Raw genomic sequence first — 27,613 nt, forward strand, 5'->3', positions numbered from 1 at the left:
AGCTTTCTGCCGTACCAAGAGAGGGAGAATCTTATAAATTTTTATTTTAAAAAAAAAAAAAGAGAGAGAGAGAGGGAGAATCAATTTATTCCTGAATTAAATGCATTATTGCCACTTGCGACTTAATTACCATCGGCCATCACTAAAACTTGTCACACCAATAATTATTATTGCCACTGTCTATATAGACTTGTAGTACCCACAAGACTATTGGATTTGGAGTTTGGACACAAACGTCATGTTTAGTTTACGGAACGGATTTGAGAGGAAATCACTTTCAAAGTCATTTCTCAAATGATAGGAAATGGAAGATTCATTTCTCACATTTGGGAATGTTGGGAAAGTAACCAGGAGATATCACTTTATTTCCTTTTTTATGTTTGTTTTGAATATGAATGAAAACAAAGTTGGTATAATTTTCCAATTATATCAAATATTAAATCAAATAAAAAGAATGTATTTAATGATATATTGTAATTCTAAATGGGGACAAAATTTGTATTTAATGTTGGCTCACTTTCCCAAACTTTCCTATGATGAGAGAAAACAAAATTCAAGTTGGGAGGAGGGCTTCACTTTCCTCCCTACTTTCTCATGTGCCAAATAGCGATTTCCTATGCTTGAAATTACCAAACATGGGAAAGCAATTAATTTCCCGTTCCTAAGCTCCTTGCACCGTAAAAAACGAGAGAGAGAGAGAGAGAGAGAGAGAGCGTGAGAGATCACATTTTCAAGTATAAAGCACAAGATTATTATCATTATTATATATATAAAGATTATATTTCTTATACCCTATGCACGTATTGATTCCCCCTGACCAAGAAGACAATTTAGGCTAATACTAAAGTCTAGGACAAAATTAAAAAAAGTCTGGAAATCTAATCAATCTTATTAGGTATAATTCTTTAAGATTGCAGACTAAAAATAATATAAATTAGACAAACAAACACAAATTACAGGTGCGATCCCTGTTTTTAGCATGTTTAATACCAACTCTTCCAAGTCATGCATGCATGATTTTTGGGGTCTGAAATTTGTAAATACGAATTTGCCCCACTCCCAACCTACTTGACATTATAACAAAAGGCCCCAACATAAATATTAATTCATATCTAATAAAGGCAAATATTGCCCCTTCTGTTCTGTATATCGTACATCTGTAATTTGCCAAAAGAAAAAAGAGGAAAACCAAACGCACCCAAATTAATTAAATTTCTCTCTTTTTTCTTGTCCTTTTTTTATTATTAATAATTAATATTCATTACCCAACGGCCGCATTCTCACCATCTCCACCCTCCACCAGTCCCCCTAACTCACCATCAACACCCAGCCACCGTTCGATCGGCTTACACTTGACTTTGTGCCTCAGCTTCCAATCAAGCGCTTGACACCCACGTGAGCAATAATTCACCGTACCACAAACTGAGCACCTCCTAAACTCGTGCGGCCTCGTCTCGGGCCTCCCGCACCCCACGTGCGAGCACAGTCTCATCCCCTGCCCCGAAATTGCCCGACCCGACCCGAACCACTCTTTCAAAAACCGGTTCGCCGGGTGGAGCTCCGGGGCCGGAACGTTACAACCGAAGTCACTAAGCAGCGGGCAGCTGACCAGCCCCGTGAGGCACGCGTACAAGTGCTGGTAGTGGTGGGACCGCCACGTGGCGGAGCGTAAAACGGACGCAAGCTCCCGGGCGTTGGCCTGGACTAGCAAGCGGCGTCCCTCGGAGACGTTTTGCTTGACTCCGTAACCGTCCTGGAGGCAATGGCCGAGTTCTCGAAGCGCGTCTACGTGGCCGAGCGAGGCGGCGCGAGCGCAGAGAGCTACGCCGGCTCGCAGGTCCTTCTCCTTCTTGGAGCCCCCGCTGCCGTTGAACTGAACTACGGCGAGCGAGTACAGCGCCGGAGCGTGAGATCTCATCGCGGCTTTCGCCATGAGTGAAGCTCCACTCCCTCGGTTTTGCAAACAGTAAAATCGGATCTGTAGCAACAAAAACGTGAATTTATTTTCCAAAAACTAAAAAAAAAAATCAGAGAAAATTAAATAAATTGAAATTAGTTCAAGAGGCTGACCATCCCGAGAGTGTAGCAAGCTTCGATGTTACCGGCGCTCACGCACTGTTTGAGAAAACGGTGAGCCGAATCGGACCAGTTCTTGGCTCTGATAGCAAATGCTTTGGGACCGGCTTTGGATAATACCACAGAGTGAAGCCCCAAGCGATTCAATCTTTTACACCTATTTTTGTTTTCCAAAAATATAAATAAAAAATTAACTACAATACCAAAAGTCATGGAACAACCACCACAAGGAGCGGAGGTAACAAAAGAAGTGCTTACGTGATGAGGATGTTGATGAGATCGGACGGTGAAGAGGCGGAGGAGCTGAGCTTGCAGAGGATGAAGACAACGAGATCGTCCGGTAAGCCGTCGAAGAAATCTGACTTGGCAGTGGTTCTTCGCGAGCTTCTGAGCTTTTTTCTGTGCAGCGTCATCATCGTCATGTGTAGCTTGCCTTATCTTCTTCTTCTTCGTCAGATTCTTCTCATATTCCAAGCTCTGTGTGAGCCTCTGCGTGTGCGTTGTGGTTTGTTTGGAAATTTCTCGGGTCGGGTATGGGAGAGAGTCTGCAAATGGTTTTGGCTGTTTCTCTTTATCAGCGTCGTGATAAAAGACGAAACTAATGCCCTCGGGACGAACTTATATACAAGGGGAATGAGGGAGACCAAATGACAAGCCATGGTGTGGAGCCCACTAGATTGATGAAGAAAATTAGTTAATTCAGTAATTTTAATCTGACTAGAAAGAAAATTAGTTTTGATTAATTTTAGTGGGAAATAAATTGGATGCCCTGATTTTAGCGGGTTTTGCGGTTCAGGCTTTGGCGAGAGACCAAACGACTGGTCAAAGACTCATCGTGGACACTGAGCTAGCTAGGCCAGCAGGAGCAGGCCCAGTACACTGTGTAGTTCAGCCGAACTGATAAAGTTTTTTTTTTTTCTTTTCTCAAGCAACATTTTTTATATTAAACCTGAATTTGTTTTAATTCTCATTGGTGTTATTGGACAATTTTAAATTTTAACTTCCATCTCTTTATGAAAAATTATCATGAGTTTGAATTAAAAGGTTATAAATAATGTTTGGGTAAATCTAACTTTAATGTGTGATAAGACAATGTCGAAGTTATACAAGTAATATTGTTAGAGGGGGGTTTTCTCACACACATTGCCAAAGTACCATGCAGGTTCGAATCTCAAATGACTAGTCTACAAGTGAAAGTTATTTTCCACTAGACTATATTGGCGTCGAAGCGTTTGAAAAATACTAGTTTTGGAAATTGTTTTACTCATGATGTGTTACACGTTTTCTTGTCAAATCTACATGAATTTAAAGAACCTTCGATAATTTATAAATTAATGAGTTAATTCATTACAACTTGTGTAAGTATGAAATGAGCTCATGATTTGCACATGCGTTACATTTTCTCGTGATTCATATTTCCTGCTAAGATTCAAGAGGCAAATTTGCTCATGTAATCAAAACCATGAACGACTCAAATAAAAAGCTAATGTTGAAAAATTGTTAGGTTTGCCTAACTATTTTAATTACACGACATGTCATTTAAATTGGATTTTTAGTTCTGGTAGTTACAGCATTTTCCTTATTTTCCTTCATTTGGAATTGTGCATGGTTAGACTCAAACTACGAGGATGGCCAAAACGCACAAATTTTATAGATGAACCATTTTAGTTTTTTAGTCAAGAAGATGAAGTTCTATTATTTCGCACTTGGAGCATGGATAACGCTGGTTTTACAGCTATCTTGTATCAAATAAACTAGAAGCTTCTGAGCACCGTAAATAATTTGAATATGTTTAAGCTCAACAGAAAAATACATTGACTAGTAGACTATTGGTCTCAAGCTCGAGCCTACCCCCTCTCTTGTAGTTTAGACTATCCCGTACTAAAAATAAATAAAAAGTACTTATACACACCAACCCACTATGCTAATCCTTAACCACTATTATCTTCCTATTTAAGACACATAAACAGAATTAAGCATGATTTGGTAACTATTGGTGCCAAAGTTATAATATTATGTACTCTTTCTCTTTTCTTTTCTTTTTCCCCCTCAAAAGGAGTGAGAATGCAATTCTTAACGTGAGTGTTATATTATAAGTCTCAATTATTACTACTTTTTCTTTAAAAAAATACAAATTGATAACATATGTTCTTACTAAAAAAGACTTTTTTTATTTAAAGCGTGTTACTTAAGGAGATAACAGTAATTTAGACTTTAAACCCCGTGAATTGAAGGGGAGAAAAGAAAAAAAAGGCAAAACATCATGTCGGTAAATCCCGGGGATCAATGGCATGAAAAACATGGTTCCTAATATGTGACTATTAATTTATTTTTAGGCCGTCTCAATGAGTGACGGAAAAGCCAAACCTTCTTCCTAGTCTTATGGAGCTGTAATTTCATCATGTTCTTCAACTTAATCTCTATCATAAAATTGGGTTAGACATTACAACAATTTACCAAAAATATGTCCTCTTTTTTTATATATTTATATTCTTGTTAAATTAAACGTGGAAGTTGGCACATACATAAACCATTCTCGAAGTTTCAATTTTCATGCAAGTATGATTTCATGTAAGTATTGTTTTTTTTTTTTTTTGGTAGTGTTTGTAAAATATATGTATAGTCGTCACAATTATATGATGCCTCCTCCACCCATCTATTCAATATTGCATTTTCATAGCATTGCGCATGGTGGTGGTGCAAGTTGAGGAGCTGTGAGAGTTTTGCAAACTAAGTTAGGATGGATATTTGTGTGTGGGGACACAGATAAAAAATAATTTTTATATAAAAAAATCCCAACTCCTATAATTCGGATATGGAAATATGGATTTGGATAAGGCTTGACGATGTGGAGTTGGTGGAACACAAATCTTGTCCATTCCAAAGAGTTTGGTAGAAAACGAGTGATGCATTGCTGCCAAGCCTGCCATATGCCACAAGCATGCACCTTTCAAAAATTAACAATTTCCCCCCATTTTTTCTTTTTATTTATTTATAAATAATTATCCTTTTAAAGTTCAAATTAAAAAAACCGTTCTTTAGCTCAATTTTTTTAAAGATTTTTTTATATTAAAAAATGGGATAATATACTAAATTGGTACACACTACACGGATGTTATAGGACTCGAACCCAAGACTTTATCTGAAGGAGTAATCATTCCAAATCACTACACTAGTGAATTCTTTACTTTTTTAGCTCGATCTTAAACTAGACCAAGAAGCTAAAACATCAAAATCAAAGGTTGAATAAAAATATCCATGCATGATGTAAAGCATTCGCAATGTGGATGTTGTGTTGTTTTTGGTCCAAGAAAAATAACAATATAGATATATATATATATATATATATATATATATATATATATATATACTAATTTGGAAAGGGAGGCTAATTTGCATGTTCACACACTTGGCTTTACCGATTGGATCTTTGCCTATTAAGCTAGCAGCAAGCCATCAATTCAAGCTTTTTTAAGGTTGGTGCGACTGTGACTTTTAGACTTTAGTTGATTACATATGGCTAATGCTGAAGACTTGAAAATAATTAGAACCAGTGAATCGGCTGTATCTGCATCATTACTGAAGCCTCGTGAACAACTACTTCATCTTCTAGTTACGCTAACTAACAACTTTGTTAATATCAAATTTAATTTGTATTACCGACAAAATTTGCGTCCACATCTTTTATGGGTTTGTGAGAATGATTCAATAATTCAAGGTTTTATTTAGTTATTAGGATTGCATTTGAATTCAGATGTATCATTGGTTGGATTGAAAAGGATAAGTATTCTGAATTTATCGCGGCTCTCGGGACTTTGGTTTAAAGTCAATGAATTGTAATAATGAGATTATGAATCTCACCTTCTTAGTAGGTTAAGTTATTCTACAAAAGTGCATATAATGGGATTGTGTGGATATATCCGCATTCATTTTTCAGATTTTTCAGTGGATTAAGCTAATTCAATTTTGTTACTTCTTCTACCCATCAAACAAGGACAAATATTAGTCTATACCTTAAAGAGATGGTGAACATGTCGATCTAATCTAACAATTACAATTGTATTGCAATATGAATTTGTATTATTGAATTATGCTATATATATACCATATTTACTGATCCACACATACGAGATTCATGTTGAAACTCATTTATTGGGTCTCAAATTTATACGAAAAGAGATTAGCTATACGCATTTTTAAAATTCGATTGTGTGATGCAAATTAATAATTTTATTAATATAAGTTAAAACCAGGGACAAACCTAGCAAGGAACTAACCTCGGCTATAGCCCAAGCTACTTTTCTTGTCTTTCAACTCTAAATTACATTTAGCCCACCTCTGCTAGCTAGAAGGTTGACTTGCAAATCTTTGCAAAGGATAGAAAGAGTGTAAACATAATAAAATTTCCCCCGATTAGTGTGAAATTAACGTTAAACTATTTTTTTCTTTTTGAAAACATTGGAAACTTTACCTTGGATTAATTATGTTCTACATCAATTTTGAGTTGATAAACACGTGATCAACTATTTTTAGATTTTTTGGAAAACCATTCATATCACTAGCTTTCCTTTTCTTCAAGCTATAGCTAAAAGAATTACTTCCATTACATTTTATCATAAGAGTTCCTATGGGAAAATTAGTCAAAGGCTTTTATTGTCATGAAATAGAGAAAACTCAGATAATAATATTGGTTTTCTTGCTTATATGAATAATATCGATCAGTGAGATTTAATGAATTAATTAGTTGTTGACAAATTGTCTTATATATATATATTATTTAATAGGTTATACTTTTATAATGTCGGGTCAATATAAAAAACCTAAGAGATCAAAGATTCTTTGGAATTTTTTTTGTTATCAATGAAATTCATTCGTATCATTGAGTTTTTTTATCTTCTTAGTAGGTTTGTACGTAAGATAAATTTAGCCCACTCCATTTTGAAATCCTGGGACTGTCAGCTCAGTTAGAACTTATTGTTTTCCCCATACAATTATTAGAAAATGGCAAACTTTAACTTGTTCATCATCCATGCGGATGCGGCGTAATTATATACGTGGTTGCGTTGCGTGATGCATAAACATCTTATATAATCTTCGTCTTCTGGAGCAAGTTATCTCAATCAGACTTAATACCTCATTTGAGTCTCTAAGCACACACACTAATTAGAAGTTATAAATATAAATAATTAACAACGGTACTGCTGGAGAAAATAAATATAATTTGAATGATTATTATAATATTCGTCCTCTCTGCAGCCGAGCAGAACATAATGACAGCCCACGTTTCGAAAGAGACAGACATACCCATAATTCACCTTTTTTATTATTTTATATATATATATATATATATATATATATATATATATATATAAATTAGGATAAGTAATTAGCCATAATAACAAGCAAAGTTTCATCATCATATCAGGAGGGTTATTTTCAGATAACTTCTAGGTCATGGTGGTCGGTCAATTGCTCTTGTTTTATATTCACATGATTGTTTTCTTAATCACTTTGGATATAGATGAGCAAGTAAATGATGCAAATTTATGCTCAGTCATAGATTTCGCTTATTGACCTCGCAACTTAGGAGACTGAAAATGACTGATGTAAAGTGCTTCATATCTAAATTAACTTTTGTGGTGTAATACCAAAAGAAAAAGGAAAAAAGTGCTTATGACTTACGGGAGAGAGAGAGAGAGAGAGAGAGAGAGCACCCTTTCAAAAGCAGCTTAGAAGAATGCATGTAGAAGTGATTATAACTCTTTGAGGGGCATAATCACAACAGCAAGTGGTTCTTCTTCACATGCATGCTTATGGAATGAGAAAACTTAAAAAGAGGCAAAAGGGTCAAGACCCAATGAGTGATTTAAAGTTTTTGAACCCAAAATCATATCCTAAACAATGCTCATTGTTGAAGAATTCCCAAATCTAACCAAACAACTTTTAGGGTTTGGTGCAATGTGATACACATGAATCAACACCTTGAAGCATGTCTATATTGTTTTAGAAACCCATTTATGCGCCACTTTTATGTACCAATAATTTCCTCAACTAAAGAAGAATATATGCGACCCCATGCACTTCATTACTTGATTGGCATTCATTGTTGCAATGATATGCATGGTGTGTTGGTTGCTTCTCTTCTCTTCTCTTCTCCTGCCTCAGCATCCCGATTCCAAAAGCTTGACTGCCACAATTCAACCGGACACAAAATGTGCGCGATATCGATCAATACAGTGATGCCTAAGGTTGACTTTTAGGCCATCAGAAATTGTGGCTCATATCATTTTGTTGTGAAACACCTTGTTCCTTTTTGTGCACGCTAAGGTCACATACCAATAAGGACCATGATGCGCTACGCCATCTGTTTTATTATGAGCTTTCACTGTTGCTATTGCAGCTATAAGGGTTGCATGCCTGAGAAGTGACAACAGCTTGCTTGTCTATTTTTTGGTCAAACCCAAAAAGGTTCACAATGACAAAGCCTGTAATTTATACACCATACAGGGTATGCACAAGCTTGAATCTACAAGTTTGGTGGGGCTTGATAGCGAAGGGAGTTTTGGATCATGCGATTCACCATAATCAAAATAATAAAAGATACATATGAATCGCAAATCGAATAACCACCCTAATTAGTTTTTGCAAGTTTTTAGTCACAATGGAATAGAAGGAAATCGAACCCTTAATTTATAAGTCATTTCAACATTAATTCTCCTTCCCTACTTGAGCTAACCCAATTTTTGTATGATTCAATTCACCAAAGAATATATTCCTACTTCCCCATCTTCCCCCGTCTAATTCCTGTGGGCAGAACAGAAATGGTCCAATATTCTAGATAGTGGATAGATTCAAACGCTTTGTAAATATATAATGCATGATGGGACACCACCATCTTCATGAATTGTTCAAGGCATCATCGTATATAAATCAATCTATACAGAGATCCCTTGCAGATTGAGTTTTAGCCCCAAAAGCAATCTACTAGAATAGTGCAAACCACTGCATTTCTTCCTAGATGCATTAACAATCCAACGACTGCCCTACCTCATACAAACACAAAGAATCAAACAATTATATTTCTTAGTAAGTCTAGTTTAGGTACTAACCCTCTATTTCCATTAATTAATCCTACAAGAAAATATGTTATTCGAGAAAATAATATGATGTTAGACTGTTCGTCTGAATCATTAATATATCAAAAATCGACGAGAAAACATCACGTTATGGCATCCTTATCGTTAACTAATAACAAGTGATTAAAATCAAATGGATTACTGAAAACTGAAAAGTGTGTGGAAATGTACAAGACATTTTAGACCCGCTAACATGGAAATTCAATTATTTTTTTTGGGGTCAAAAATATGATACATGGTTGACGAAAAATGAGTGGTGGCTGGTGCGTGGCGTATCAAACTCTATTATATTATATTCCCATCTGAAATTTCGATCCGGGAAACAATTTGCTTTTGCACATGATATGACAAGGAAGTTGAAATGTTTTCTTTCATCGTGGGCTCCACCTTTTGCATTTATTTATTTATTCACATTTTTAATAGCCGTCACACACTTGTCTATTGGGCTATCAAACCATCCACTAGGGCCCATGACAATTGGTCCACAACTCGGCCCAATAAAAAGAAAAGTGATTTATTCATACTTTTAATAGCCGTCACACACGCGTACTTTTTTTTTTGGGTCATTCGCTAGAGAAGGGGAGTATTATATTAGATTGCTTCAAGATTGTCTCCTATGTGAATCGAACCCAGGTGCACTTTGGGGGAGGGGGAGAGTTTGGCCCACTTTTCTACTGTGGTGCCACCCCATGTTTGCCGCACACTTAGACGTAGGTGAGTCCAATTGGTCAGGGCAGTGAACCCGTCTTCTTACACTCAAATTTGAGCTCCTTTCCCGTAGATTAGATTAATCTAAAATAATCGCTTGTGTCAAAATAGCCATTATACACTTGTCTATTGTGCTATTCCAAACGATCCTTCAGGCCCAATTTTATTGGGCCTCAACTCCCAATAAAAATAAAAGTAGCAAGTTGGTTGTTGGTCCACTCTCAGTCTCAGTGTAGCTCTCTAGACTCTAGGCTCTAGCAATGCGGCAACAGTGAGAGTTGCCTCCAATTTGGCCAAAAAGATCCACAACGGTAAAGTGCTAGTAAACGCTCGCAAGAAAGGTAGCGATTCTAGCGAAGCGAATTTAAGAACGTTTTTTTTTCTTTTCCGTAAATTAATTATCAAAACACAGATATTCAGCTGCGGCTTCGATCGAGAGAGAGAGAGAGAGAGAGAGGCAATGGAGGTGGAACTGAAGGAGATGCTTAACGACCTCGAATCTCTGAAGAGATCGCTAACTGATCCTTCCCATCATGCTCCAATCGATCAGGTATGTCTCAATTCTGATTTATTTGAGATCTAACAGAGAAATAGAGTTTTAGTTTGGAGTTTACTGGCTTTGATCGGACTACTTGATTTGGCCTGAATTGGATCAATTTCAGAATTCTATTTATGGTTGATTATTGTACTGCTATGTTTTAGTATTTTTATTTTACGATGCCTATTAGGCTACGGAAAATTTTGGCCTAATCCATAAATTGGAATTGGTTTTTATTCATTTAGTTATTTATTGTTGCATGCTTGTATTTGTTTATTCTTTTGGTGCTTGTGTTTGTTGCCTGAGAAAATTAAGATAAAGAAACTAGGATATTCAATTATATATACTTAGTTTGATGTTTTCTTTATGAAAAATAAGCAAATTATTGTTTGATATCGGGAAATGAAGTTCGAAGTAGCGGAATACTGATAAGTTTAGTAAAAGCTTTCTAAATTTTTCTTGTAGAACTGACCTTTTTTTTAAATTCTTAATGATTTTTTTTTATCTGTAGCTACAATTGCGTGTAGAACGCCTTACTAGTCTTGCAAGTTCTGGACCTGTTCGACGTTCGAAAGTGAAGGTATTTTTCTTTTGTAATTCTGTCGTTTCTCTATTCTCATTGTGTTATGTATGCTTTTAGGTGATGATTGTTTGTTCATGCATTTTACATGTTATGCTGACAGGATATGAGTGCCGAGGTGGTAGATAGCAATCCCTACAGTAGGCTTATGGCACTTCAGAGGATGGGTATTGTGGAAAACTATGAAAGAATACGGGACTTCTCAGTTGCCATTGTTGTCTGTATTTATCTCCTCTTTCAATATTCCTTTTGTTATTGTAGATTTGTTCTTGCCACTGACTTGTAGTGATGTCCTATTTGTTTTTTTTTGTTTTTTTTTTGCAGGGAGTAGGCGGTGTAGGAAGTGTAGCAGCTGAAATGCTAACAAGATGTGGTATTGGTCGCCTTTTGTTGTATGATTATGACAAAGTAGAGTTAGCTAACATGAATAGGTTATTCTTTCGACCAGAGCAGGTATTCATGCTTGTTATTCTCATCCGTCATTCTTTCTTTTTGAAAATTTTTCTTTACTAGTTTTGTCTCAACCAAGTCATTTAATGCTTCAAAGATTAGATGCTACTGCTTTTAGATTGAACCAAAGTTCTTATTTCTTGCTGTTGTGTTGTTACTTTAATCCATTTTTTTACATACCAAACATTATTTTATTTTCCAAGTTTTTCATGATTATACAATTTATAAATTTTCATTCAAATGTGATCTGTTTTCCTTTTCAGAGCGGTATGACAAAAACAGATGCTGCTGTACAGACCCTTTCAGACATAAATCCCGATGTTGTGCTTGAGGTAAGCATTTCTCAAGATTTTTCTCTTATCTAACTTGATCACGACTGTTAAAGTTCATTCGTCTTGAATTTTCCATCTACACTTTCTAGGCATAGAAGAATGATAATATGTCAATGCTACTAGTATGGATACTTATATATTTGATGGTTCCATCTTACTGCCCATATTTTGTAACCATGCTGAACAATTTCTTTGTTCTTAGAGCTATACACTGAACATCACAACAGTGCAAGGTTTTGATACCTTTATGTCCAGTTTAAAAGATAAATCATTCCGCCCAAATAAAGAAGGTAGTGGAGTGGACCTTGTGTTAAGCTGTGTTGATAATTATGAAGCAAGAATGGCTGTTAATCAGGTATGAGGTTATAATTATGTTCTCTTCCTTTCTTCTGCTTCCAAGAAAACTTTTGTAATTTTTTTTCTTTTTCTGACTGTTATACAGGCTTGCAATGAACTGAATCAGACATGGATGGAGTCTGGTAAGCAAAATACTTCCTGCATTTGTATTACCCTAAGTGTAATATTAATTAAAAGACACACTGTGGGTTACATGCATTGAAATGCTGATTGGGTGAGATTAGATCTAATCAGGACCTAAGTGAAGGACACACATCTTGTCAGATCAGATATAAATGGCTGAAGTTCACGGTGGATGAGATGCATGCATCTCAGCCGTATATTCGTTTGAATGTGCATTAGTAGTATGTATGTATGAGTCATATGGTCAAGCATACCCGTATTTTTTAGACATACAACTTTATTCTGCATGAGTTTTTCTTTATGAAAGAAGCATACATGCTATATCCTGAAAATCATTGTGGTTGTTATCCAATCAATATTTACGGCCTAGTGCATGTCATATAGAAAACACATATACCTTTTCTTTTATATGCCATACATGTATACTTTACAAGGAAACTCACTTGAAGAACATAAACATTCAGGTGTGTCTGAGGATGCTGTTTCAGGCCATATTCAGTTGCTGATTCCTGGTGAAACTGCCTGTTTTGCATGTGCACCACCTTTGGTATGATTTTTTGTTTGTTTGTTTGAATTTTAATGATGTTGGAGGATTCTCAGTGAGGAATATGAAACGTGAAGACTTGAAGATTGATATTTATTTCTTCTTGAATATATCTTTCTTAGGTTGTAGCATCTGGAGTGGATGAACGTACACTTAAGCGGGAAGGGGTTTGTGCTGCATCTTTACCTACTACTATGGTAAAATATCTCTCCCAATCTCTTGGTGGCTCTCCCTTTCTGGGAATTTTATTATTCAGACTTGCTAGTGTTTGTGTCTTACTGGTAGTTTAGTTGAAATCCATGTAAAGTGACCACAGGAATCTGGATGTTGGTACTTATTATTTAAAAGAGAAAGAAAAGAAAAGAAAAAAACTTGTCATTGTCATCGAATTCAAATGAAGACGATGCTTGGCTTAGTTACTCTGTAGTATTCAGGCTGTGGAGACAATCTATAGTTGGTTGATTGATATGTCAATATTTGATTTGGTATGGATGTTATTTGTATAGCAACTAAATTTGATTTGATTTTTTAGGGAGTTGTTGCTGGACTTCTAGTCCAAAATACACTAAAATACTTGCTGAACTTCGGAAACGTCTCACCATACTTGGTAAGTCGTATGTTGTATTCTCTCATCCTCCTTTTATTTGGCAGAACATCTCAAGGGATTTAGTAATATGTTAAGGTTTAGCATTAAATTGCTTCTTCATTGCAGCATGCTGATCAGCCCGAATTTGGTGTGCTTGATTGCAGGGATATAATTCTCTTAAAGACTTCTTCCCAACCATGGAAATGAAGCCAAACCCTCAGTGTTCAAATTTTGCTTGTCTAGAACGGCAGGTAAAGAAACCAAGATCCAGCACTCGTGCACCCAAACTGGATCTAATGATTTTTAGACATTCTGTTAGTTGGTTTGGCATTGATGCTGAAGGCCGTATCTACTGTGCAGAAAGAATTCTTGCTTGTAAAGCCAGCTAGGGATGCTGCACTTAAAGCAAAGATGGAAGCTGAAGCATCATCATCAGTTACAGAATGTCCACTTCATCTTGATAATGAATGGGAAATAAGGTACTCAAATTACACAGTTACACTAATGCCTAGGCCTTAAAAAAAAAAACTGCGCACACTGGGGATATTTTCTCACTTGCATATAAAAAGAATAACGTGCATTTTAGAAGAATGACGTGCATGTTATAAACTGAATAACATGCATTTTATTGCTTGATTTGTGTTGTATTTGCAGTGTCATTGATGATAGCGAGCCGGATAGGATAGAGGCCAAAAGTGCAGGTAATTTATCCTCAAATGTTTCAAGTTCTTAGCAATTAGATGGATTCCACTGGAAAATCTCGCATGTCACTTCTTTTCTCATTGATTTCTGTCTTTTGGTCTCAGATGTTCTACCAGAAGGTCTTGTTCGAGAGCTTCCCAGTGCAGATGAGTTCCAAAAATCGCCTACTGAAGCCGCAGATGCTACTATTGATGACCTAGAAGATCTCCGGAAGCAACTTGAGGCCCTTAATTCTTAAATTATCATATATTTTTTATTTGTAGCCCCCTTCGAAATTGATATGTAGCTTCGTTGTTTCTAACTTTATAGCCGCACCCTGAAGTGAGGGTGTACATGAGGTGGATAATACTAATCTCCATACCTGCAAGACACAGTTTTCTGAGTGTTGCAGTATCTGGGATTTTTGGTTTAATTCTCAAATTTATACACCTTGCAATTCAAACTCTTAAAAAATTGTGTTCTTACATTTTCCAATTTTTTTTTTTGTGAGTTAAAAATGTACTCTTTACAATTTTCAATTTATACACGAAGTACAGTTTGATAAATTATCTTCTTGAGATGTCATGTGCCGAATGCTCCATGCACATTGGCAGAAGAAATAGAAAGAAAAAAAAAATTCTATTCGACCAAAAGAAAATGAAAAAGAGAACGGTGTTTTGTCAAAAAAGAAAAAGGAAAAAACGGAGTAAGATAAATAATAATTTTTTTTTTTTTAAATTTAAAATTTTATATAGAAGGAAAAAAGAAGAAGAAATTGCATCGTCTACGTGGCGTCTTCCATCGCGCGCAAACCCTACATTGCAAGCGGCTTGGCCGCTTCAGAAATTGAAAAGAACAAAACCTCCCTCAGAACTCCGACTACGCCGCTTCACGCAGTTTGAACTCAGTTCCAAGCTTCCCTCAAAAACTTGTTTTCAGTATTTTCCATTTGATCATTTGAAACCGTTGATTTCCTCCTCTGCAAATTACCAGAAAAGTTAATATAGCAAACGAAAATGGCTGCTGTTGAAGAAATAGTAGAGAAAGAGAAGGCTCCCGAAGCGAAAAAAGAAGAAGAGGAAGAAGAAGAAGTGGAAGAAGATGAAGATGAGGAACTTTGGACATCGGACTCGGACGTCGGAGATGCATTGGACTATTTGGACTCGAGGGACGATGACAGAGGAGTTGACGGTGGTTTCACAATCAATTCTAGGCGTCCCAATGCCCATGGAGGCCTTCATTCTCGTCCTAACTCCTCAACCCTTCAGCCTCTCTCTAATCGCAACCAGAAGTTCACTACCCACATCCGAGCCTCACCTTTAGAGGTACAATTTTGAGAATTTAAAAGTGAATTTCAATTGCTTTTATTGTTGCTGCTGTAGGGTAATTGAATGCAAAACTTCTTAGCTGAGATGAGCTTTTACATTGTTTGGTTCGAATTCTGCTTATTGTTGAAGTTTTTCAGCCTAGAACTGTTAATTTGCTTGTAAAGTTACATTTTTTGAAGCTGGTTTTGCGGTGTAGGAGTGGGAAGGCAGGTTGAATGTTGGCATGTCCAACTCCGTGACAACTGCCATTCGTGGAAGTGTTCGAGATACGGCCATTGGCAGAAAGAGAACTACTGAGAAAGCAGACCGTGCCACTGTTGAGCAGGTGAAAAACAACTTTTTTAATTCATGGGTTTTCTTTAATCATTCCAACCATGTATTTTAGCTCATTAGTTTCACTGATTGTGTGTTTTCACCAGGCCATCGATCCTAGAACTCGGATGGTTTTATTCAAAATGTTGAATAGTGGTACATTTCATGATATCAATGGCTGCATTTCTACCGGGAAAGAAGTATGTGTTGCGTTACTATTATTTTAACCCCTTGACCGGTACTTGATTTTTGCGGTACTTGATTTTTGCGCTTGTGGGTTCTCATCATGGAATTATTCTTTCTTCTTGAACAGGCAAATGTTTATCACGCAACAAAATCTGATGGCCAGGAAATGGCGATCAAAATATACAAAACATCTATTCTGATTTTTAAGTAAGTCTTCTGTGACACTTTTAGCTTATCCCAATGACAAATTGACAGTTTAGCAACTTTGGACCATTTATCATGTCAAACACTATAAAAATGAGAAATTTCATTTGGGCATAGCAATATATAATGCTCATTGCTTACCGTATCTTCTGAAATTAAACTTTCTTTGCTTCATCATGCATTTATGTATTGATGTTTATTGTGATTTTTCTTATAACATTATTTAAATTTTCCTCCCAAAATATTGTCTTTTTATCTTGGATAGTTAAGATTGGCAAGTTGACCTTGCAATCATAGAGCATTTTAGAGAAGAAAAAAAATGTTTTGCAGTTTCAAGGACTATTCAGTTTGCAAGCTGGGTTTTCCATATATGTGTTTATATTAATAGCTTTGTAATATATCTTACTTGTTTGCCGTTCAAACACCTTTAGGGATAGAGATAGATATGTACAAGGAGACTACCGATTCAGACATGGATACTGCAAGAACAATCCTAGGAAAATGGTCAGGACATGGGCTGAGAAAGAAATGAGGAATCTGAAAAGGTATGATTAACAACATCTTTAATGTGAGTACCTTTAATTCTTTGGTCAGTAGCAGCACAAATTCAACCTAGTGCAGATCTGCATATCAGTAATCAACCCCCTCTCTGTCTCTCTGTCTCTCTCTCTAGCAAGTACATACATGTACAACGGTTTTTAGCTTGAACTTATGAAATTTCTGTTTAAGTCCTAATAAATTAAAATTCCCCGAGTCAATAATCTTATTATCAAGCTGGTTTTGTTCTGCTAATTGATGTAAGATGGTTTGTGAAAATGCAGGCTGAGGGAGGACGGAATTAGGTGCCCGGCTATAGTTGCTTTAAAGCTTCATGTTCTGGTTATGGAATTCATTGGTATGTTCTCCTACTTTTAATGAACATATGTTCTGACAGAATTGGCAATATCACTTGATTTGTTCATATAAAAAATGAGAGGATAAGATCAACTTGATTGGCTGTTAACTTCTTACTTGTGAGTTGTGACCATGCATAATCTACCTTCACCTTCTTCTTCTTCTCTTTTTTCTTTTTCCAGTAACAGTATTTGCTAGTTAGAGTAACCTTGGTTCATGTATTCTATTACAGGGAAGTCAGGTTGGGCAGCACCTCGTCTGAAGGATGCAGCATTATCCCTAGACAAGCTACGAGAAGGTTATATTGAGGTGCACACAAATCCTTGGTGACAAATTTTTTTGTGATAGTAATTACTTACAATAACAGACCCTTTTGGCTAAGATAGTTCTGTTGGGACAGATGTAACCGGCCATGAAGGCTCTCTGGTAGTTTAATTTGTTGCTAGTCTTAGTGAGGCTCCTTGTGGAAGTCCAGCCCACTTGAAGACAAATTTTTGGATCTGTTTCTGAATTGTATACACGTGATTTTATAATTTGGATGGATCAGGTTGGAGGAGCCAGAATAGTGTTCATTGGGAATAGCGTAGTTTTATAACATGTTGAATTCTTGCTTGCTGGTCTATAGATTATTATCGAGAAACCTTTTATATGAATTTGTTTTAGGCTTAAAAACGTTGTGTATTTGATATATTGTTTTTGTTACTGGAGTGATGTCGTAGTGATTCTCTGCCAGATGATTATTGCTATGCGAATGATGTATCAGAAGTCCAAGCTGGTGCATGGAGACCTTAGTGAATACAACATACTTTACTTTGAGGTGAGTTGCAATAAACCACTTTGAAGTTTGAACTCCTTGGAGACGATAGCATGTGATGTTAATATGTCTTCCCTTCCTCTTTGGCAGGGCCACTTGTACATTATTGACGTTTCTCAATCAGTTGAGCTGGACCACCCTCATGCCCTTGATTTCCTACGTGAAGATTGTGTCCATGTATCTGTAAGTTCTTTGTACCCAAGTGACTTTCTGTAGATCTGTTTCCGTTGTTTATGAAAAGTACAAGTAATGCATTCAGTGCTATAGGCTTATCAAGCATTTTGTGGCCCACAGGATTTCTTTAAAAAGAATGGTGTAGCTGTTATGACAATTCGAGAGCTCTTTGATTTTATAGTTGATACATCTATTGCTGATGATGCGGTGGACAGTTATCTGGATATGGTTTGGTTCCTTCCTTTTTGGTCTCAAATATGAAAGAACTTAGGTTCCCATAAAGAAATAAGTAAATAACTAAAGAACTTAATAAGATCTCTGTTTGACTGTGTTTGATTTCAGGTACAACAAAAAGTTATTGCAAGAGGAGATATGACTGCGGAGGATGAAATTGCAGACTCTGTATTTGTGCAGGTGATGACAATGTAACTGTGTTTATTGACTTGCTTTGACTGACATCCGGTATTTGCGGGATTGTGGGTACCAAAAATTGTGTGATATTCATTTGCTTTTCTTCCCTTCTTTCCAGTCGTACATTCCAAAGAGATTAGACAGCGTGAAGAATGTTGAGGAGGATGTAATACGGTTAACTAGTGGCGGGGACACTGGAGACATGTACTATAAAACTATTACAGGACTGAAGCAGGCTCTGCCTGAATGCCAATCAGCTCCATCTGAGAAAGAGCAGCAACAGGATGCTAATGCTGTAGCAAAGTCCTCTGTCGATCCAGTTGGTCATTCTGAAAATCCTGAGACTGAATCTGACTCCGATGGGGATGACGAAGACTCAAGTGACTCGGAAGGCCGGAGTTCCTCATCCGAGACCAAGGCACAAGATCCTCTTGATAAGAAAGCTGCTAGAAAAGAGAACAAGAAGAAAGTCAAAGAAGAGAAGAGGGAAGCTCGGAAAACTAAAGTGCCAAAGGCTTTAAAGAAAAGAAAGAAAAAGATGGCCAAAGCCCACAAGACCAGATAGCCGCTTGGGATTAACTATAGAGCAATGGATGCAAGCTATTGTAGAAAGCATTCCAGAAAAGTTTTGTTAGACATTAATTTAAAAGAAAATTGCATTATTTTGTCTAAGAATTACAACATGTACTTTGATATATGAGAAATATAAGCCTTCCAAGGCTATCGTTCCAATAACCAAGGCTTGGACAAAGAAATCGAACAAAAAAAAGGAAAAAAAATTGGCAACTCAACCATTATGAGTTTTCGACTAAGACTGAGAGAGACTGAGAAAGGGTTTCTTTGAAATCTTGAAATCAAGTTCATCCGGTGCAAAAATCAAACTGCAAATGAAAGTTTCGGCAAGATCTGAAGAATATAAGTTGAGTATTTCGTCCCAAAGGATATGAACAACCTTTCTATGGTACGCATGAGTTACTGTGCTAATATTCTTGGCAATTTGTGTTTTTAGTGAAACTTGCAAACAGTGAGTCTGAGAAACAGAGGTTTTTATAATGGCTGTTGATTGTGAGTTTCAGAGTTAGGTCCTTTTACTATGTGTATTTAATTAGGGCAAATTGGTAGGTTGAATGGTGTCCTTTCACTGAGAAAGCGGACCGTGCCACTGTTGAGGAGGTGAAAAACAACTTTTTAAATTCATGGTTTTTCTTTAATCATTTCCAACCATGTATTTTAGCTCATTAGCTTCACTAATTGTGTGTTTTCACCAGGCCATCGATCCCAGAACTCGGATGGTTTTATTCAAAATGTTGAATAGTGGTACTTTACTTTGAGGTGAGTTGCAATGAACTACTTCGCCGTTTATAATGGTGCAACATAAATAAATAAATAAAGGGAAAAAAAGTATATAAATTTAAATACGAGTAAAAACCAAGACGAAGAAAATATTATTAGCAAAAGGAAATTAATAAGAAAAAATATAACAGTAAGTGAAACTAAACGTCGCAGTTTCGTCTTACCAAACAAAACATCTGAAAAACTACGTCGTTTATATCGGCGTTTCTAATTGTATAATGTATACACAGTCACAGAAAGCTGCAAAAATCGCAAGCAATGTCAGCTTCTGCTTAAAATAAAAACTATTCTTCTTCTCCTACGCGGTACGCAAAATGTCGAACTCCGCAGAGCAAACCCTAGCAATAGTAGCAGCAGCAACTGAAGGAGAAGAAGCGGAACAGCGAGTTTCTGATAACGACAACACCAGCGAGCAATCCCAAGAATGGGAGACCATGGCTCGAGCTTGGCTCTGCTCGTTCCCCGAGGCCAAAGCTGTGTCCATGGACGAGGTCGAAGCCTGGATCGACTCCAACTTTGATTTCATCCCCGACGGCATCAAATCCATGCCTCGCCCTGACCTCTGTCAGCGCCTTATTTCCATTCAGAATTGCATGAGACTCCCCAATCAGGTCCTCGTTCTTTAATTCTGTTTTAATTTTGGTAATTCTTAGTTTCAACGATTTTCGATTTTTTTTTGTTTTTGTTAAAGGTGGAACCTTTCTGTAACTAAGCTAACTGGGATTAAAAAGATGAGATTTTGGGGGGCAATAACTTCATGTACTGTAAATTATAAGGAAGTGAACATAGTGCTTTGCTTAAAGTTGTAGGTGGGTTCTGGAAGGTTGTGGGTAGAATTTAAATTATCTACAATTTGGGAAGTAAACCATTAAGGTTTGGATTGAAAGTGTCTTTTAATTTGAATTTTGTTTTCAGTTTTAGGTTGATGCTCTTTTCATATAATGCATAAGTTCTGACATGATTTCTATAATATTAAATGGCAGGAAGAAAAGGAAGAAAACCAAGGTGATATCCCACATGCTCGATTCCAACGAACCGATCAATGGAGACCGGTTTATATTTGGTTGGAATCTTTGGATAAAGATGAGGTGGTTAAGTCCAAAGATATATCTGACTGGCTAACTGAGAATCCAGATATACAAGAACAGTTGTGCTCTAGGCATTCTCGGTATCATTTGATGCATTACATCAAGAAGTGCCATATGAAGATACTAAAGAGGCGGGAAAAGAAGAAGGTATTGAATACTTCTTGTTTTAGCTCAATTAGCCTAGAAATTTTCAAGCGTCTGTCTGAAGATGCAGATGCTTCCTCAATTTGGACCACATCAGTAAGATTTTTTATTGTCTCAGAAGCCTTTCTTCCTTGTAACTGTGGCCTAAAAGTTCATTATCTCTGTTAAACTTGGGTACCATTGGCTTCATTCATTATTGTTGATGTCTAACTTGATGATCTTGGGAAGCATTATGTAGTTGATACATCAACTATAAGCTTCAAGTTGGTGGATGCTGTGTGCCTCTTTATGCTAGATAAATAAATTACATAAGTTGTTCTTGTTGAACAGGGTGTCCAGCAGCCTGACACACCAGCCCCTCTAAAGGTTCACAAAGATGTGTTGATGAAACAGCCAGCTCAGCTGCCATGTAAGGACCATCTATAGAGCTATGCGTTATAATTTAGGGGATATTTGAATTCCATTCTAAATGGAATGACCGGTGTGCTTTTGCCGTTTTGGCCATTCTCTAGTTTGGCCGCATTATAGAGAATGGAGCCATCACCTAAAATAAACAAAAATAAAATAAAATTGAATTCCAGGAAGTTTTGAGACTGAAAACTGTTTTAAGGAACAGAATAAACTCAATTTGAAGGCTATAATATAAGTGGCCATATGGACTATTTTAACTGCTGTGTTACATGTTGCATTTTTTCTTCTTAATTTTGTCTTTTGACACAATTCTGTTGGTTCAACCTGCTTCCCAGCTCCACTTTCTGTTTGCAATTCATTGATCAATGTACCAAAAGATAGTGATGTATATTTGACAAAACGAAAGGAAGCACTTCAGAAATACGAGATGTAAGTCAACAACTGATGTATTGTGTCATTTTATGCTCCAGATTTGCTTACTAATTAGGTTCACATGGTTTCAGCTTAGCGGAGTTGGAGAAGCTGCTTGCCCCCACCTTTTTAAAACGTGAAGATGGAAACAAATGAAGGGATTTTGAAACACCCAACTTGTGCCTGTGTCCTGCCTGCATGTTCGTGATTCTGTAATTTAGCAGGTGCTTTGCTGATTGGTTATAAGTTTTGGCTTTTAACCGATCCAAATTATATTTCGCTTTAGGAAAAGCCGGAGCTTCTATCTGTAAAGCAAGCTTTGCATAAGCTGAGTTTTAAATTAGTTTCCTTGTAATCTTACCTGTACTTCTCCTAGATAAATGAATCATTAACCTTTATTGACACTGACTTTCAATTTCGTCCGACGGAAGCGTTTTGAACCTTTTCTGTTAAACCATGAGACACGCGAGAGGCTAAGAATTATGAACGTGAAACAAAATTGGTGTGTCAGCATATTACAAACTATGCTTTGGTCAATCTATCTATTCAAATGAATGGACTAAGCATACTGAGATATGCCTTGGTTTGTTATACAAAAACAGCATATACGGTCATTCGGTAATCTTGTACTGCAAGCTTATAAGAATACTTAATTAGCAATGACGTTATCCGGAAATTTTATAATTCTAATTTTGAGTTAAAATTTTTGCGTTGCCCTATACAATAAGAAATAGGAGGGAAAGGATCTTTGAAGGCAAATGCAAATGCAACTTCTTGGAAGATCACCACAAATACAATATTAGGAACCTAGCTTATGTATTTGAGCTCTCTCACAAGACACTGCCTTAACAAGAAAGTCAACATCAAGTCGGCATCTATCAAGTACGTAGAACTAGAATTTTCAATTGTAAATGAGAAAAAGACATAATGGAATCAATATATTCCACAAGCAGCCGGTCAAAGGTTGACAATACAGCAACTGGAAGAAAAAAAAAATTATCAAAGAGTTGGAGACAAATTTGGTTGGCCTGCTAGAAGATATGGCTGAGACATCAATGCTATACATTGGGGTTTATTCATTTTGGACAGAGATTATGAGCGTTCCCAAACCACAGATGGAGGAAGGCTTCAGCTTCTTGTCCCTGAAAGTTGTGTTGCTATTGGTTTTCTTAGTGCAGTTTACAGTTGCTGACAGTCACCATAAGCATGCTGGTGATGGGGTGCAGCCACTGTCCAAGATTCAAATCCACAGAGCTGTTTACGAGCTTCATGAAAATGCTTCCGTCAAAGCATACCCTGTCCTTCTTGGCACCAAGGTAATCATCAACCTGCTTCTCTTCAGCCAGAATATCTTGTTACTTTGAATGAAACAGGATTTTGGCTGAAAAATATAAGATGGTGTATGTTTCAATTTATGTGCAGGGGGAAGATTCTCAGTGGGTAACTGTTGAAGTGGCAAGTCCTAAACCTTCTGAAGATGATTGGTTGGCAGTATTTTCTCCTGCAAATTTCAAGTAATGTTCATCTTGGTAACTCTTAATTGTTTCATATAGGGCCGCCATCTTGCATATCACTGATGTTTGCTGCATAATATTTTATGGCAGCTCATCGACCTGTCCATCTACCGACGATAGGCAAGAGGCTCCAAATATATGCTCAGCTCCAATAAAGGTTTGTGTTATTGCAATATACTTATCTCTTGGAATTTGATAAAATTATAGCTCTTAATATATATGCTCTAACCAACCATTGTCGTACTGAGATCTTGTTGCTCTAATTTCAGTACAGATTTGCCAATGATTCCAATGCTGATTATGTGAAGACAGGCGAAGCATCTCTAAAATTTCAATTGATCAATCAACGCGCAGATTTTTCGTTTGCATTATTCTCTGGCGGGCTGTTTAGCGTGTGTTCATGTCCCTTCTCTCTCAGCTTGCTTCCTATAATATTTAAATATCATTGTTTTAAAATTTCAGCTACTTGGTTGCTTAATATTTATAATATTCAAATATCACTGTTTCAAAATTTCAGCTAATTGGGTGCTTATGGAAATACTAAGGTCACTTCAAGAGCTGTCAGTCTAACTATGTTTTTGTGAAATGCAGCCAAAACTGTTGGCAGTTTCTAATGCTGTAAGTTTCGTGAATCCAAAGGCACCCCTTTACCCACGTCTTGCTCAAGGGAAGTATTGGGATGAAGTAAGTTTATGTTATTATGATTCAGTACTTTTCTTTTTCGTGGAGTTGTGGATGTAGATTCCCAAGCCTGAGACAGAATCTCTATATGCCTTCTATATGTGAAACCAAGTTTCTAAAAAGTTTTCTTGCAATCTTTTGCAGATGACAGTAACCTGGACAAGCGGCTACAACATTATTGAAGCTGTACCTTTTGTTGAGTGGGGTCTTAAGGGAGAAGCTCAAATTCAATCTCCCGCAGGAACATTGACTTTTCATCGAGAGAGCATGTGTGGTATGGATCCTATGATCAATTTTTTGAACAGCAAAGCCAACTGAATCAATTCTGAATAATGAACTTGGAATATTGTCACATCAGTGCCAGATAAATAAATGTAACTGGGTTCTTGTAATTTGCAGCTCCACCAGCTCGAACAGTAGGTTGGCGTGATCCTGGTTTCTTCCACACAAGTTTTCTAAAAAATTTGTGGCCAAATTCGTTGTATGCATCTTGAACTTTAGGTTTAAATTTTTTAAAATGAACTATAAAGAAGATCATGGCAGATAGTTGTTCTGTTCTTGAGGCTGTTCTGGTGATTGTCTTATTTAGGTACACATACAAGCTTGGTCACAGGTTATCTAATGGTTCCAATATCTGGAGCAAGTCCTACCATTTCAAGTCATCACCATATCCAGGCCAGGACTCATTACAGCGTGTCGTTATATTCGGTGACATGGGAAAGGTAAGATCAAGCAAATGAGAACTATATATGAAAATTATACCGCTTCACACATGTCACGCATCGTTGCGTAATGTTCAATTTCTACAAATAATTGCTGGGATGTTTATATTTGTACCGAAAATTTCAGGCTGAGCGCGATGGTTCGAATGAATACAATGCCTACCAGCCAGGTTCACTAAATACCACAGATCAACTGATCAAGGACTTGGATAACATTAACATAGTTTTTCACATAGGAGACATTACCTATGCCAATGGATACATCTCACAGTGGGACCAGTTCACATCGCAGGTGGAGCCTATTGCATCAGTTGTGCCATATATGATTGCAAGGTTTGCAGATGCTTGCGTTTATCCATACTGCTCTGCATGTGTATACTTGTGTTTGATGTATGATTTCACATTTTCCACTCATAAAAACTTACATGAAGTGTTCCAACAGTGGAAATCATGAACGAGATGTACCAGGGACTGGATCCTTCTATGACGGTAATGATTCTGGTGGCGAATGTGGTGTGCTAGCTGAGACTATGTTTTATGTTCCAGCTGAAAACAGAGCTAAGTTCTGGTAAATATCAATGCTTCTATGAACTTGGCTAATTTAGCAAAATTTGGAAAAATAACATGTTAAGTTTTATATATGTATACTAATCCCCTTATGAAAATCATATTGTGATTGTTCCTTCCTTACAGGTATTCAACAGATTATGGTATGTTCCACTTCTGTACAGCTGACAGTGAGCATGATTGGAGGGAAGGCTCTGAGCAGTACAAATTCATTGAGAAATGCCTTGCATCTGCAGACAGGCAGAAACAGCCTTGGCTGATATTCGTCGCTCACCGTGTTCTTGGTTATACATCCTCTTACTGGCGAGATGGCTCATTTGGTGAGCCCATGGGAAGGGAAAGCTTGCAAAAGCTTTGGCAAAAGTACAAGGTGGACATTGCATTTTTTGGCCATGTCCATAACTACGAAAGAACATGCCCCATTTACCAGGTATGGAAAAGATCATAGTATTACTGTTTACTTAGAAATTTCACCATGTTCCACACAAGTTTAAATCATTTTCTCAGTTACTATTCCGATGATCCAATATTTCATCATCAACGTCGATATGTTGCAGAATCAGTGTGTAAATACAGAAAAATCACATTATTCGGGAACCGTCAATGGAACAATCCATGTTGTTGTTGGTGGAGGAGGCAGCCACTTAACAGATTCTGGTCCAGTGCAGACAACTTGGAGCCTCTTCAGAGATTCCGACTTTGGCTTTGTAAAACTTACGGCATTTAACCACTCGTCGCTTCTCATGGAGTACAAGAAAAGCAGTGATGGGAAGGTCTATGATTCCTTCACAATCTCAAGGGACTACAGGGATGTCTTGGCCTGTGTTCATGATGGCTGTGAACCAACAACTTTAGCTACATGATCGATCAATTTATGCGTTCTTGACAGGAAATTGGCTTTAATTACAATTGTATAATACAAAATATAAATCTTCTCAAATTATTTCTAAATGGACCCATTACAAAAATGTCTTGTTCTTGTCACTCCTCCAGAATGCCCATCTTATCATTCTGTTTTATAAAGGAAGAGCTTGTGTTTCCATTGTAAACTAAAACTACAATGAATATTTACATCTCTATGTATCAAGCAAAATGCCCTTATGGTTCAATTTTCATATACGCCTTTTGACCTTGATGAGATGGTCATTTGAGAGTAATTTAGTGTCATAAGGCAGTACGGCAATGGAATATAACTTGTTCATGTGTTATAATATAAGTGGATATTTATTGATACTACTCATATTACAACATGTGTACAAGCTATACCACGTGACCATACTCCAATGCCATCCGATAATTTCTCGTCATTTGAAGGCTGTGTCGGAAGTAAGACATCATGTCCAAATGGGAAAAATAGTTTCATGTATCTCCTTCCACTGGTTACAGTCCTCCTACAGCCGAAGTAATTTTGCCCCCATCGTCCTACAACATATATCAGATTAATTTTACGGGAAGCCTTTTCAGATAAATTCTTTGATTGACAAAACTCTACACTCTTTGCAAGCAAAGATGGTTAACTAAAAAATAATATAGGTACAAAATAAAGAGCCTCAGTATTCAAATACTGAAACTGTCAGGTTCAGCTGCTGTTGAGGCAGCACGTTTTTCTTCTTTTATTTTTACAGTTCATCTTAGGTTGGCTTTGCTGCCTTGGTTTTGTTGAGGCATAAACTCTAAAAACTTAAGCTGTTTTTGACTTCTAACACCCAAAGAAAAAACACTTCCAAATCATACTTCTCTTGAGAGATAAAAAGAACCAGGTTTATTTATTTATAATTTTATCAGGCTTGGGTCAGAAAGTTTTTAATATTTACTTTGTCGCGCATTAGAAAAGATGAAAATAATGATAGAGAAAAAAGGTCATATAAAGTTTTTTTTCTCAGCAAATGGTATCCGAAGCAAACACACGTTATTCACATTCCTGAGTGTTTTTTTTTAACCACATTGTTTATTATGTTTATATATATAAAGTTTTTACCACAGTCGTGATTATTTTCTAACATTACTTTTAATTTCCAGAACAGAGTATGCGTTAACCTGCTGAAGAGCATCATCCTATTCCTATAGAATATGCTGTGGTCAAATTTATCCTAACCACGTGCTTTGCACAGACAAATTTATTCTTTTGGTCACATTTGCATCAAAAATATTTATCCACATGAAGATATCAATATCTCGAATTCACAATTTAAAAAGAATATATCTGAAATTCAAACTTTATATATAGTTTTGGTATATTGAAGGGCTCGATAACCAAATTGTATATTTAAGGGTTTAGAAGAGGTCTC

The 27,613-nt window shown here is 36.7% G+C and overlaps 5 protein-coding genes across 8 annotated transcripts; 4 read left to right on the top strand and 1 right to left on the bottom strand.

Annotated features, from left to right (window-relative positions):
- Positions 1–1,091: 1,091 nt before the first annotated feature.
- On the bottom strand, positions 1,092–2,673 carry LOC110760345 (HCP-like superfamily protein with MYND-type zinc finger). The gene is made up of 3 exons (XM_021962591.2): positions 2,335–2,673; positions 2,071–2,233; positions 1,092–1,978 (listed from the first exon to the last, which is right to left on the bottom strand). Exons 1-3 carry the CDS (start codon positions 2,496–2,498, stop codon positions 1,262–1,264), a joined length of 1,044 nt encoding a protein of 347 aa, XP_021818283.1. The 5' UTR covers positions 2,499–2,673; the 3' UTR covers positions 1,092–1,261.
- A 7,441-nt stretch (positions 2,674–10,114) lies between these two features.
- LOC110760394 (NAD(P)-binding Rossmann-fold superfamily protein) lies at positions 10,115–14,607 on the top strand. 3 transcript variants are annotated; one of them, XM_021962649.2, is made up of 15 exons: positions 10,115–10,261; positions 10,333–10,470; positions 10,970–11,038; positions 11,142–11,255; positions 11,363–11,491; positions 11,752–11,820; positions 12,023–12,175; positions 12,263–12,299; positions 12,765–12,847; positions 12,967–13,041; positions 13,377–13,451; positions 13,595–13,681; positions 13,791–13,909; positions 14,085–14,131; positions 14,237–14,607. In XM_021962649.2, the coding sequence occupies exons 2-15, from the start codon at positions 10,381–10,383 to the stop codon at positions 14,368–14,370; spliced, it is 1,281 nt and encodes a 426-aa protein (XP_021818341.2). In that variant the 5' UTR covers positions 10,115–10,261; positions 10,333–10,380; the 3' UTR covers positions 14,371–14,607. The 3 variants fall into 3 exon arrangements, with proteins under 3 accessions (XP_021818341.2, XP_088110035.1, XP_021818342.2); XM_088253909.1 differs by having other exon boundaries at positions 10,190–10,470; XM_021962650.2 differs by lacking the exons at positions 10,115–10,261; positions 10,333–10,470 and having other exon boundaries at positions 11,142–11,259.
- Positions 14,608–14,884: 277 nt separating this feature from the next.
- LOC110760378 (uncharacterized) lies at positions 14,885–19,169 on the top strand. The gene is made up of 12 exons (XM_021962632.2): positions 14,885–15,436; positions 15,636–15,764; positions 15,859–15,951; positions 16,065–16,144; positions 16,573–16,686; positions 16,963–17,036; positions 17,268–17,344; positions 17,769–17,852; positions 17,940–18,032; positions 18,144–18,251; positions 18,366–18,437; positions 18,553–19,169. Exons 1-12 carry the CDS (start codon positions 15,128–15,130, stop codon positions 18,997–18,999), a joined length of 1,680 nt encoding a protein of 559 aa, XP_021818324.2. The 5' UTR covers positions 14,885–15,127; the 3' UTR covers positions 19,000–19,169.
- Positions 19,170–20,012: 843 nt separating this feature from the next.
- LOC110760395 (ribonucleoside-diphosphate reductase subunit beta) lies at positions 20,013–22,249 on the top strand. Of its 2 annotated transcripts, none has more exons than XM_021962651.2 (5): positions 20,013–20,398; positions 20,771–21,115; positions 21,350–21,428; positions 21,766–21,859; positions 21,934–22,249. In XM_021962651.2, exons 1-5 carry the CDS (start codon positions 20,102–20,104, stop codon positions 21,995–21,997), a joined length of 879 nt encoding a protein of 292 aa, XP_021818343.1. In that variant the 5' UTR covers positions 20,013–20,101; the 3' UTR covers positions 21,998–22,249. The 2 variants fall into 2 exon arrangements, with proteins under 2 accessions (XP_021818343.1, XP_021818344.1); XM_021962652.2 differs by having other exon boundaries at positions 20,015–20,398; positions 20,771–21,022.
- Positions 22,250–22,866: 617 nt separating this feature from the next.
- LOC110760388 (putative inactive purple acid phosphatase 27) lies at positions 22,867–26,441 on the top strand. The gene is made up of 12 exons (XM_088252877.1): positions 22,867–23,157; positions 23,264–23,355; positions 23,446–23,512; positions 23,625–23,747; positions 23,947–24,039; positions 24,181–24,310; positions 24,436–24,517; positions 24,626–24,758; positions 24,886–25,091; positions 25,201–25,326; positions 25,452–25,755; positions 25,883–26,441. The coding sequence occupies exons 1-12, from the start codon at positions 22,882–22,884 to the stop codon at positions 26,186–26,188; spliced, it is 1,938 nt and encodes a 645-aa protein (XP_088109003.1). The 5' UTR covers positions 22,867–22,881; the 3' UTR covers positions 26,189–26,441.
- Positions 26,442–27,613: the final 1,172 nt, after the last annotated feature.

This window comes from Prunus avium, chromosome 5, assembly GCF_965620075.1.
Source record: "Prunus avium chromosome 5, drPruAviu1.hap1.1, whole genome shotgun sequence".
Lineage (NCBI taxonomy): Eukaryota > Viridiplantae > Streptophyta > Magnoliopsida > Rosales > Rosaceae > Prunus > Prunus avium.